This window comes from Rattus rattus, chromosome X (assembly GCF_011064425.1).
Source record: "Rattus rattus isolate New Zealand chromosome X, Rrattus_CSIRO_v1, whole genome shotgun sequence".
NCBI lineage: Eukaryota > Metazoa > Chordata > Mammalia > Rodentia > Muridae > Rattus > Rattus rattus.
In genome coordinates, this window is record NC_046172.1 from 103,106,915 (window position 1) to 103,119,379 (window position 12,465).

At 44.9% G+C, this 12,465-nt stretch overlaps 1 protein-coding gene across 6 annotated transcripts in view; it reads right to left on the minus strand.

Moving 5' to 3' along the window:
• Positions 1–12,465, minus strand: part of Septin6 (septin 6) — a 75,979-nt gene that overhangs the window by 12,670 nt on the left and 50,844 nt on the right. For all 6 annotated transcript variants that reach the window (XM_032889522.1, XM_032889520.1, XM_032889525.1 and 3 more), the window contains exons 6-8: positions 11,019–11,115; positions 6,753–6,921; positions 3,361–3,493 (exon numbers count right to left, since the gene is read on the minus strand). In XM_032889522.1, the coding sequence (XP_032745413.1) occupies positions 3,361–3,493; positions 6,753–6,921; positions 11,019–11,115 (399 nt within the window). The remainder of the gene's footprint in view (positions 1–3,360; positions 3,494–6,752; positions 6,922–11,018; positions 11,116–12,465) is intronic.

A 12,465-nucleotide genomic window follows, 5' to 3' on the forward strand; every position in this document is an offset into this window, starting at 1 on the left:
AAGGAGTATCAAGATTGGGCTAACTGAGGTGAGAAGACCCTGTTTGAAAGTGGGTGGCACTGTTCTATGGGCTGGGGTCTTGAACTGAATTAAAAGGAGAAAACGATCTGAGTACCAACAGTCCATCCCATCCTTCTCCTCTTACAAAGTGACCAGCTGCTTTATGCTTGTGCTACCATGCGGTCTCACCACAATGAATTGTACCTCCAACTGGGAGCCAAAGCAAACGTCCTTAAGTCGTCTTTTTCAGGTAGGTCTTTATCACAAGATGAAGCGACTGGGCCCAGAAGGGAAACACTGGCTAATATTTCAAAACGGTACCTTGGGTCAATTATGAACTGATATAGGAGCCTTTGAAGCCGAGGCCGTTGCTTAAATGAATAACTGCATATGTTGAATTCTTTTTTAAAGAACTTATTACTATTATGGGCTAGAGGGATGGCTCACTTTTTGCTCTTCTAGAAGACTCAGTTTTGATCTCCAGCAACCACTTGTCAATTTACAACTACCTGGAACTCCAGTTCTAGAGGATCAATCCAATGTCCTCTTATACCCTCCTTGGGCACCAGGTACACAAGTGGTACAAAGACATACATTCAGGCAAATACACCTATGCGCATAAAATAAGATAAAAATTGATGGTGGTGGTGGTGGTGGTGGTGTGTCCAAGTGTCACAGCATACATATGGAAACCAGAGGACAACTGTGGGGAGGTGGCTCTCTCCTTCTACCTGTGTCTCTCTTGTCTGGGCCATACAGCATACCCTATACAAGCTGCTTATGAACTTCTAGTTGATTCTATTGTTTTGGCCTTCCATTTCACCATTATGGTACTAGGATTACAGATGGGTGCCACTGGCATTCAGCTTTTCTGTCAATTTCAGGAATTGAGTCCGCTTTTACCCACTGAGACATCTGGCCAGCTCAAAATGCATGTGCTTAAAAAGGACCATCAGACCTTGGTTTCAAACCCAGCTAGAACTGCACTGATGCTTTCGCCACTCAAAACCAAGATGAAGGTGTTAGGTGCGACAATCAATGGTAGAACACAGAACTATCATGTGGAATGCCTGGGTTCCATCCCTAGCCCCACATCAAATTAATAGACACCCAAACCAAAAGAAAAAAATATCAAGAGGACAGACTAGGAAATCTAAGTGAACAGGAAATGCTCCCACTGATACTAGTTTAGATTTCATCATTTTATCTAAGATGGCCCAGGACAACCTTTCCCTATAGTTACCAGAGAGGGTAGGATGGGGCAGGCCAACCATGAAAATGATTATTTGTCTCTACAGAACTCCAAATTCCAGGAAGTGGGAAATGGATCAACCCTTCTGTCACTACAAGTCCTCCACTGCCCAAGAGAACTCTGTGTGATACTGGAGAGGCTCTGGACCCGTGATAGTCAGTACAAGAGCTGTATTGAACCACAAGGACTGAACATTTGAAATGAGCTAACGAGGAGAACTAAGCTTTACATTACATTGTGCATTTAAAAATGGCTAAGAATAGATTTTTAAATTCCCAAACTCCCAGCAGTACTGGGGAGTTTGAACATAGGGCCTCAAGTATGTTATGCACGAGCTCTACCACTGGGCTACAATCTTTTTTTTTTTTGACTGTGCAGTTCAACTTTTTATTTTAATAAAACCAGAATATGCAGAGCACATGCGGTACTAGCATCTAAACTAATACAATAAGCAGCTACTAAAGCTACGGAGACTTGAGGGTCAATCTTTACGTTCAGCAAGTTTAAACCCATTCTTAACTTTGAAACATAACTGAAAACATTGCTTGCTGATAAGACTTGCTCCAGTACTATCGCTGAATGTCCAAGTCACTGACTATGCCAATACAACAAAGATAACCACATGTTTGAGGATTGCAATGTGCCAGACATTCACTGAAAAAAAAAATACAACTAAACAAAACTCACACAACAAACATCTGAGAATCTGGACACTTTGTATCAGTGTTTTTGAAGTGTTTCATTAATATCTTAAGACAAGTGTATCAAAACCTTGGCATGATTTAGTTTCAAGTCGCCAATTTTGTTTTTACTAACATCAGAAAGTTATGGCTACACCGCCAATGCCCGGTCTGCTTAATTTGACTTAAGAGTTTATTATGACTTAACATTAAAAGCTCACACTACCCCGAAATATATAATTTCACGCATACGGTGACATTCAACATTTAAGTGCCAGGGTTTTTGTACTGTCTTTTGGTTAAGTTTCTTTAAACTTTCAAAGAATCAGTTTTAGGCTTACAAAAATAAATATTTGTCAAAATGTTCAATAAATATTACATAAAACTAGCAGCAAAAAGTATCTAGAAATCTGTCGTGTGCAAAGTTTTCTTCCCAACTATCATTCCCATGGTCCCAAATAAATTTTAGAATCTAGTCACGGGGCTACATTCTTAGCCCCCTTACAACTCTTTTTTTTTTTCTGGAGCTGGGGACCGAACCCAGGGCCTTGAGCTTGCCAGGCAAGCACTCTACCACTGAGCTAAATCCCCAACCCGGGCTGGGGATTTAGCTCAGTGGTAGAGCGCTACCTAGGGAAACACAAGGCCCTGGGTTCGGGTCTCCCAACTCAAAAAAAAGAACCAAAAAAAAAAAAAAGAACCAACAATAAATCCCCAACCCACAACTCTTCTTATTTGGAGACAGCATCTCATTAAGTTGCCCAGGCAGGTCTCGAACTTGTGTTCCTGCCTCTACTCTTCCATACTGGGATTATAGGCCTGGTAACCAGACTTGACCTAGATTTTAAATGTTTCCAACAGAACTAAAGAGATAAACACATGAACTGAATAACTGATTTATTTATTTGATGATTTATTAATTCTACACTATAAATACTACTAAAATTACATGTCATATTCCATAAATATATGCAATTATTATTTATCACTTAATTAAAAATATTTTGGGCCACTGTAATATATGCCTGCAATCCTAAGACTCATGGGGGCTCAAGCAAGAGTATCTAAAATTTGATGCCAGCCTGGGCTAGACAGTGAGTTCTAGTCCACCCAGGCTACATATGGAAACCTTGCTTCAAAATCTAAATAAATTAATTACCTCAAATGAAAAGACTACCTGCAGCTAGTGGCTACCATGTTGGATGGCAATGGCTCTAAATAATAACAATGAGAAATTGTCCCATCCTTAGGAAATAAGGGTCAGGAAGACACAGATGTCATTAGACTCCCTGTCTGACCAAACTGCAATGAGTCCTGCCAAGAGCTTACAAACTCCTCTACCTTCTAGCAGTTCTGTCAAGGCTGAGGACCCTCCTGCCACGCTCAGTCTCTCCTCCCTTGCTGCCTGGTCTCCACCATTGTGTTTACCTCTTTTTCAGCCTCCTTGAGCTCTGCTTCCTTCTCTTTGACTCTCTGAACAAACATCTGTCTCATCTCCTCTTCTTTCTTCTGGAGCTCCCCCAGGAACTCATTTCTTTTCGCCTCATATGTCTCCTGTAAACTGGAGATATGATCAAGTCAATTCCACTGCCTCTGGGGCAACTCCTGGTCAAGAAAATGGGCCCCAACCACCCTGTCTGAGTTCCCTCATCCTCTCTTCCCTAATTCTGACAGAGAAATGTAAAGAGAGAACCACTCAGGGGCAGGGTGGGGGGACAGCTGGCTTGATATGCAACAGCAACATTACAGAGCTACTGGAGGGGCCAGAAGAGCTCTCTCTCTCTCTCTCTCTCTCTCTCTCTCTCTCTCTCTCTCTCTCTCTCTCACACACACACACACACACACACACACACACACACACACACGAGGAAACTGTGGCTCATAGAGGAGAAGTAAGTCTATGAAGATTACACACCTAGTTAGAGGCAGAGCCGACACCAGAAAGCTGGGTCTCCTGTATCTTCATTTAAGGCTTCCCTCCCTCCCACTGCCCTCTACTGCCCTGCACTGCCAGGCCCTGGCTCTGAGACCAACCACACTAATTTACCACTTCACTGAACGAACACTTGCTGAGATTTTACCCACCACTTATGTGATCTGTGTGAATAGACGTGATGCTAGCTGTTTGGCAGCAGGAGCTGAGAGCCACTGTGCCTGTTTTAAAAGAACTTAGGGTGTAATAGAAGATGCCCAGGTCAAGACCACTGTCCCTGACCTGCACTTATTTTTTAAAAAGTAGGAGTCAGCATGGTGAAGGCCAGTGCTCCAAAGACAAGAAAGACACAAGTGAAGGCTGGTGCTACTGGGGACATGGCCAGACTTTAACAGGCCTGGGGACATCATATGAACCATGAAGGAGTGAAAGGGGAGGTTCCTGAGTGTGGAAAAAGAGGAGAGGCTTTGGGTACCCCATTAAAAAGGTGGACATGTATCCATCAGTCAGAACATGAGAAAGTCCACTTGGCTATTTTAGGAAGGAAACTTTCCAGCAGTCCAAGTAGAAATGGAAGGCTCTTCATGTTAAAGGCTGTTACAAATGGAGAGATCTAGAGCAACAGTAGGGCTACAGAATTCTCAGGACCTTGGTGGGGGGATATCAAGGCTGATTCTTGGCAGTTCTGCCTGCCCAGACCTACCTACTTTCTTACATGTGTCTTACTTTCTTTGTGAGCATCTTTCTTTGAATCTTAGTGCTTACAATCTACAGTGAACTCTCTTCATATATCCCCAGAAGAATCTGATTCAAGTTTCTGGTTTGGGCCACTAGATAGATAGTAGAACATGAATAGCAACAGGAAATGCTGGACAAGGAAGGGGGAGAAGAAGTAGATGGCAGACCGCTAGAGCTTCAGGTCAGGCATCCATAGAATGTCTGAGTGAAATGTCCAGGGTGCAGTTAGAGCAATAGGTTCAGAGCTCAAAGGTATAGTTTTAGCTCTGAATTCATCAAATATCTTGATGGTAATTAGGGTTGTGAGAATAGAAAGAACAAAGAAATGGGAGTGTCAAAGAGCAGAGGCATGTGGAAGGAGTCCTGAGGGAGCACCAATGTTTAGAGGAGGAAGCTGAAGAAAATGAGCTTGAAAGCAAGAGCAGGGAGGAATAAGACAGAAAGGGAGAGAGATAACGCTGGTCAGGCCAATACTGCCAGAGCTGAAGGCAGAGGGTTTCTCAAGCCAAATTAATGTTTCGCATTAAAATCAAAGCTAAAAATCAAGCCACAAGGAAATTGGCCACCAATCCACAGTCTCTCAGGCCTTGGAGAGAATTTTGTAGAGAGTTGGAGGCAGGCAGAAGACAGATTATAGTGGGTTGAGGAAGTGAGAGAGGAAGAGGAACAGGAGATACAGAAATGTTTCCTCCCTGTCAGAGACAAAGCTCTTGACAGGTGAGGAACTGGCGAGAAAGAGCGGGGCTAAAACAGTCCTTTGTTAGGTGGGAGCATTTACAAGCAAGGTGGACAGGGGTTGGTGGAAGAGGGTGAAGAGGCGGGAACAGATATTAAGGGTGGGAGAGAAAGGCCAGGTCTAAGTGGCCAGGTAGAGGCACACCTCCTTCAGGGTGCAGAGGCGAAGGAGAGGAACAGAGGAGCTTCCAACTGTCCTCCTTCCACTTCAGGAGCTCTGGGGCCCTGACTTGCCTATCCAGAGAAGGGTGGGAAACTACCAGTCCTTAGGCAGCCACCTCCCAAAGGACTGCTTGTATGGCGTCCTAGGTCCCCTCTCTGCTAGAAACAGGTTCCGTGGGATCGCAGGGGCCATTTGAAAGCGTTTTCCTCCCACAGATATGCCCCCCCCACGGCTTGCTCACGGATGTCTGACATTTCCTGAAAGGAGATAGAGCCACAGTAAAGGGCAACACATGGTAATTCAAACTGCAGGGCTAATGACGCATATTGTCTATACAGAGCAGATGCTTCCATTGGTCTAGGGCTCCCACCTGCACAATGAAAAGCACTTTAGATTCTGATTTGAGGAAGACACCAGTGATTATGCATCGTCAGTGGTCAAAACAAAACTCACACTGAAATGCCAAGTCTGTGGGGGAAGAAAGAGCATCATGTAGGTCACCGATACAAGCCAAGTGACTGCTTCTTGGTCTTTTTTTTTTTTTTTTTTTTTTTGTATTTCCTATCTATTTATTTGGTATTAGGGATGAACTCATAGCTTCTGCATGCCAGGCAAACGCTATTACCAAATCACATGCTCAGCTTCCCCTAACCCTTTTTTATCTTTTTTTAAAATGAACGTTCTTACCATGTAACCTTGACTGGTGTAGTCCTTGCTGAGTGGCCCAGGCTGTCCACACACTCTTGGCCATCCTGCTTCAGCCTCCCCAGTGCTGGGATTCTAGGCATGTGCCACTACGCCTGATTTTTCCCTATCTGATGTTGAGAACAGGGACGATGGGGAAGAACATATTGTGAACCTGTCTTAGGCAATCTGAGAGCCAGATGAGGAAAGTGGGAATAGAGTGCAGCTCTTAACTGGCACCCAGTAGAACAAAGCCCTAGCACTGAGTCTATGCGAGCAGGGCTGACTAGAGCAGCTGTACAGGGGAGGGAGGGGCTAAAGCAGTGAGTGATGGATCAGCAGAGTGGTTTCTCCAGCCCCTTCCCTTGTCTGTGTTTCTAAGCAGGGTGGCAGCTGCTCTGGCAGCTGTGCAGACACAGAGCGGTAACACTCAAGCAGCACCAATGATCTAGGAGTTCCTTTGGGCTCTCTAGCCAACTTCCATGCCTCGCTTGCTTCCCCTGCTGATTCTTCAGGGCAAGGCTTCCTGATCTAGGTCAGGCTGACCTGACCCGGCATAAGAGGTACCTGAATGGTTTGCTGTCAGGGTCGGTGTCCTTGAAGCCCATCTCCTCCAGCTTACAGCGACGGTACAATTCGTAGTGCCGGGCATGGGTCTGCTCCCGCAGATCCTCCATGTTGATTCGAATCAGCATCTCCCGCAGCTTCACAAAGTCGCAGTGGGCCTCATTTTCAACTGCACAGCGGGCATTGGGGAATTGAATGTATATTAGAAGGAAGGCCAGCAGAGGAAGACATGGATGAAGTGAGAAGTAAAATGTCTAAGGGTGACATTGCTTTGCAGCCTGTTTATACGGCGCCTACAAATTTAACCTCCTAATTCTATCCTGTGGAAATTGGGAATGAAACATTATGAAAGGGTAATAGGAAAACTTTACTACTGTGAAAATATCTAAGAACTTGCATTAATGCCTCAACACCAGCTCACCAAGCAGACTTCCACAGGAATCTCTGCTTGGCATTGCTTCGCAGACAGACGCATATCTGTCTATCTGGCCATCTAATAAATATTCGTGGACTCTTGGTTCCCAGTATTATGTGTAGCCCTGAGAATTAAAAAATGAAGTCTTGGGCCTATGCTTTTAGGAATCTGAAGTTTAGTGGGAAAGCACGTACATGTAAACAGAACAATACAACGCAAATGCCAAAGTTGCAAACATGAGGGTATGGTTGCAGTGCAGTAAAAGCCCAGTAGAGGGGGACCTACAAACTCCCAGGAGACTGTAGGTGTCCCCATAGACACAACCTCTTGGATGACTCTGGAAGGAAGAACAGAATTTATCAGGCAGATAATAGAACATAACCCCCACCAGGCCTCCAGAAGGCTAGGCAAGGTCATATAGAGGGCAGGCTGCAGAATCAGATAGTGTAGGAGAAAGGCAAAGACCATAGACAGGGTCTCCAAAGAGCAAGGAAAAGAACCAGGGTAGCAATAGTTGGTGGGGACAAGGAGGGGCAGACCTACAGTGTGGCCTATGTGGGAAATAGAAGCTTCCAAAGAGGTGTTTTGCCAAGGGTGGATAGTGGTCTGAACCCGGCAATCCTAAGCAGGAGAAAGTGTGTACCATTCTTTTTGCCTTGAGGGCAAAGGTCTTCATTTTGGATCGTGAGCAAGAATGTGAGGGGTGTGGATAAATCACAGCAGCGTGGATTTCTGGCTAGAGCAATGCTGCAGGCAGGGCTCTGTCAGGATGTCTGCAGCTCTGTCGCCACTGTGTTGGATGGCAGTGTTTGGCCATGCACAGGAGGATGGTGGTGTTTGAGATGATGAACAGATAAGTTAGCCAAGATTCTGTCTCTCAGGGTCTGGAAGAGGACAGTAGGGACAGAGAGGAGGGGTTCTAGAATGACAGAATCGAGCATAGTTGTATTATCATAGGTGGTCAGATATGGTCATCATAAGTATTTGTCCAAAGTCCAGGCTGATCCATGTACTCTCTCTGCATAAGGCCACTTACATGACATGAACCCTACCTGTTGCCTTAGAATAGTGGTTCTCAACCTTCCTAATGTCGCTACCTTTTAACACAGTTCCTCATGTGGTGACCCCCAACCATAAAATTATGTCATTGTTACTCCATAAATGTAATTTTGCTACTGTTATGAATTGTAATGTAAACATCTGATATATAGGATACCTGATATGTGACCTCTGTGAAAGGGTCATTTGATCCCTAAAAGGGTTGTGACCCATAGGTTGAGAACTGTTGCCATAGAATATAAATGGGTATAAAAAGCTGCATCAGTAAAGTAACTTCTCAGGACCAACCTATACATATCTGCTTCTCTAACTCTGGACCGTGATCCTGGTCAGTAGGAATGATCCCAGAACCAGGCATGATGGTGTACACCTGTAATTTCCGCACTTAGGAGATTGACTCAGGAGGGTCAGGAATTCAAGGCTAGCCTCAACTACATAGTGAATACAAGACCAACCTGGGCTACATGAGGCCCTATTTAAAAAGAGAGGGGGAAGGTGAAAGAAAGAATAGTTCTAAGTCTTCTTTAAGGTTCCCAAGCAGTATTCAACTACTTCTTCATTCAAAAGAGCAGTCAACTCAGGAGTAAAAAACAAAACAAAACAACACCTCTCCCCCTAAACCCCACTACTATCACCAAAAAACAAAAACAACAGTTTGGGATGAGAGCAGGGCGGTCTACGTGGGGGATTGAAGTCACTGGAACTCTGCTGGTTTGTCTCCTCCCACCTCAGGTTCCTGTCTGTCAGGCCTCAGACTCCAAAGGGGTGACTCTTGGTCCAGAAGTCACTTGCCAATGTTCCCACTGTAACACCCCCCCCCCAGCTCAAAATGACTGAGAAGCACAAAGCTTAGTGTAGTTCTGACCAGCTTCTCTACCTATGGGACATCAAGACAGGGGCTGGAGCTCAATGATGGAGCGCTCATCTAGCATGCATGAGACCTTTAGTTCCATCCTCAGCACCACAGAAGAAAGAGGCCTTTATGGGCAAGGTGGACAGCTCACAACCAACTCTCACCTTTGCTTTTTGAAACACGGTCACCCAAGGCTGCTTTTGAACTCCAACCATCTCATCCTAGTTGCCTCCCTCCACCCCTCCCAGTGCTGGACTTACAGATCTACGCCACTCTTCTTGACTGCCCACTCTCTATTATTTGCTCAAGGGTTGGGATGAATTTACAGAGAAACTGCCAGCTATGGCAGAGTTTACAGCTACAGACTCTCAGGTCCCTAAACTTCTGCTCACTGAAGTGACCTAGAGCTTGTATGACCTACTGAACTAACAGGGACAGCATAATATGTCTTAGACATGCTACCAAAAAAACCTGTGATGAATGCATGTAACATATATCTGATCCTATAAATTTATGAAATAATCATATATGTATGCATATGTATATATAAGTATATATACATCCATGAAATAGGAATGTGCAATTTAAAGAATTTTTAAATTTTTAAATATTTAAAAATTTTTAATATTACCTTAGAAGGCCCTGCTGGCCTCCTTTTGCTCTCATGCCCCTCTCTCTGTTCCCTGCCTCCTCTGGCAATGAAATATTAGCTCTATCCTGACTTTGGGTTTATTATTCATTTGTGTACTTTTTAATTTTAATTTCTTTTAAGTGTGACAGGGAGTGGGTGTGTATGTGTGAACTCATGTGAAAGTCAGAGGACAGCCTTCCGAAGTCAGTTCTTTTCTTCCATTGTGAGGTCTCTGGGGATGAAGTTTGGGCCAGCAGGCTTGGAGGAAAATGCCTTTACATTATTTACTGTATTTAAGTACACTGTAGCTATCTTCAGACACAGCAGAAGAGGGCATCAGACCCCACTACAGATGGTTGTGAGCCACCATGTGGTTGCTGGGATTTGAACTCAGAACCTCTGGAAGAGCAGTCAGTGCTCTTAACTGCTGAGCTATCTCTCCAGCCCTAGAGAACTATTTTTATTTATATTTTGTGTGTGTGTGTGTGTGTGTGTGTGTGTGTGTGTGTGTGGGATGCCTGCAGAAGCCAGAAGAAGGAGCTGGAGGTAAAAGTGGAAGAAGGTGGAAGTGACCCTTCTGACGTGGGTGCTTGGAATGGAGGTCAGGTCCTCCGTAAGAATAACAGGTGTTTTTTACCTCTGAGCCATTCATTGTTCTAGCTCTCAGTGTGTGTGTGTGTGTGTGTGTGTGTGTGTGTGTGTGTGTTAAACTGTTTTATCATTCATTACTTGTGCACGAATTCATAAAAAATATATATCATGTTCTTTTAGCTTATTTCTGGAATTCAGAAACCTATCATGTGCATGCTTTCATGTTTTTATTTAGCTCAGTATTTTGTTTCTGTGATCCAGTCACGCAGATGTAGCTATAATTCATTCATTTTCACCTCTTTCTGAGATCCCATGGTATGACCATTTCACAAATTAATCAGCCTATTTTTATGGACACCTCATTGTTTGAAATAATTTATCATCATTATTCTGTTGTGAACGTTCTTGTGCCTCTCTTAGGGACACACTCACTCGTATAGTCCTTTCTACGCTGTGCCAAATCCATTTGTCTTTTGTTGTGTTTGGAGGTGGTTACAAGGGTGTACTTTCTTCATTAGAGACAAAGGGAGTCTGCTCACATCACAGAATCCAGGCACCGTGCCAGAGCTTGCTGCTAGTCAACCCCTATGGCTGGTTGAGACCTAAACTGACTGGCAGAGGGTGGGGACAAGCTAGCAACTTGTCGTATCATGGCAGGGGGCAGCAGAAACACAGAGGAAGGGCTCTCTGACTGCAGCCCTTTTGTAGGAGACTCACCCTGCACGGTCCCCCAAGGATACTGCCGAGCTCGCATCATCTTGTTGCCTATCTTCACTTCTTCTGTGCTGCCAACAACAGCAAACGGCAGGTGGGCCTGGAACAGAGGCAAACAAGCACTCAGAACTCCAGGAGGAAGGCATCAAGTACCCCACGATGCAATTGCTGCTCGTCTCAAGGCCTTTGGTGCTCCCTCTGCAACGTCACTCACTGCATCAGCGTTGAGAGGTATCCATTTAGCTCCAGAGCTCTACAGCCATGCAGGGATAAGAAGCCTAGTTCTTGCTTCTCTGCTCTGGGATTACAGATAACAGATAACAAAGGCCTGCTCTAACACATAGGGAACAGAGCAGGAAGATGAGCAGATTAGCAACCTATATCCATAATCATAGTTGCTGGGGGTTGGGGGTGGGTGAGCATCAGAAGGGGTTGGATACAGCTGTTGGCATCACTACTCTCTTCCTAGAGTATGAGAGCATAGCCTAAACCCACTAAGATGGACTGGCGTTATTCTTGCCTAGATAAGAGCTCACCCATGAGCCTAGAGGGCTCAGCCACAAGCTTCACTCGCAAGCTCTGATGATGTACCCTAAGGGGCATAAAGAAGTAGAAGATACACACCCTTGCACTTTGGAAGCTTCTTCTCTCGCTGAGGACGTGTAAATTACATACTCGACATCCTGTTAGATAGTATGTGACTAAGGGAAAATGGTAGATACTTCATATAATACTCCTTGAATGGAGTAGAGAAGAGGACGAAAGGGGCATGGTATTTGCAGCTGAGATGAGGGGCAGTGACTGCACAGGGCTAGACTGAGGGAGGAGGTGAGAAGGAAAACCATCTTGTATCATCATCTGCTTGCATCCTGGGCTCTCGGCTCTAAAGTGATGGAGGAGGAACTGTGGGTGAAGTGGGAGGCACTTCTCTAGGCTCAAGAAGAAAGAAAATACCAAGAAAATAAAGGCATAGGAAATGCCAGTCTTGCCTTAGGTCTGTTATTTTATCATCAAGGGACACTGCCAGAATGATAGGGTCACTCGCTTCCTCTCTCCAGCAAACTCCTGTCATTTGATTCCTCTAGCTCTCTGACTGTTCCCGAATGCACAGGCCACACCAAACTGAATTCCCAGGTCTCATAAAACCTCCCACAGCACATTTCTCTGCAACTGGCATCAAAGATGTTTCTGGAAAGTACAGGCAGACATCATTTCCCAGGGTCTTATATATTATCAGAGGGAGCCAGGACAGACTGCTTAAAGGAGTCACGCATGTACTCAACTCCCAGGCTAGGTCTTTCCAGGAAGCAGGGAGGACACCACACTTTGGCTGCCAGCCTTCCCAAGCCACCTAGGGTGGCCTATATGTCTGTATTCTGGCATCTGCTGGAAGTCAACTAACCACAGCAGGCTAGGAGTCATTGCGAGTCAGCTGTTCTCGAAAGACACG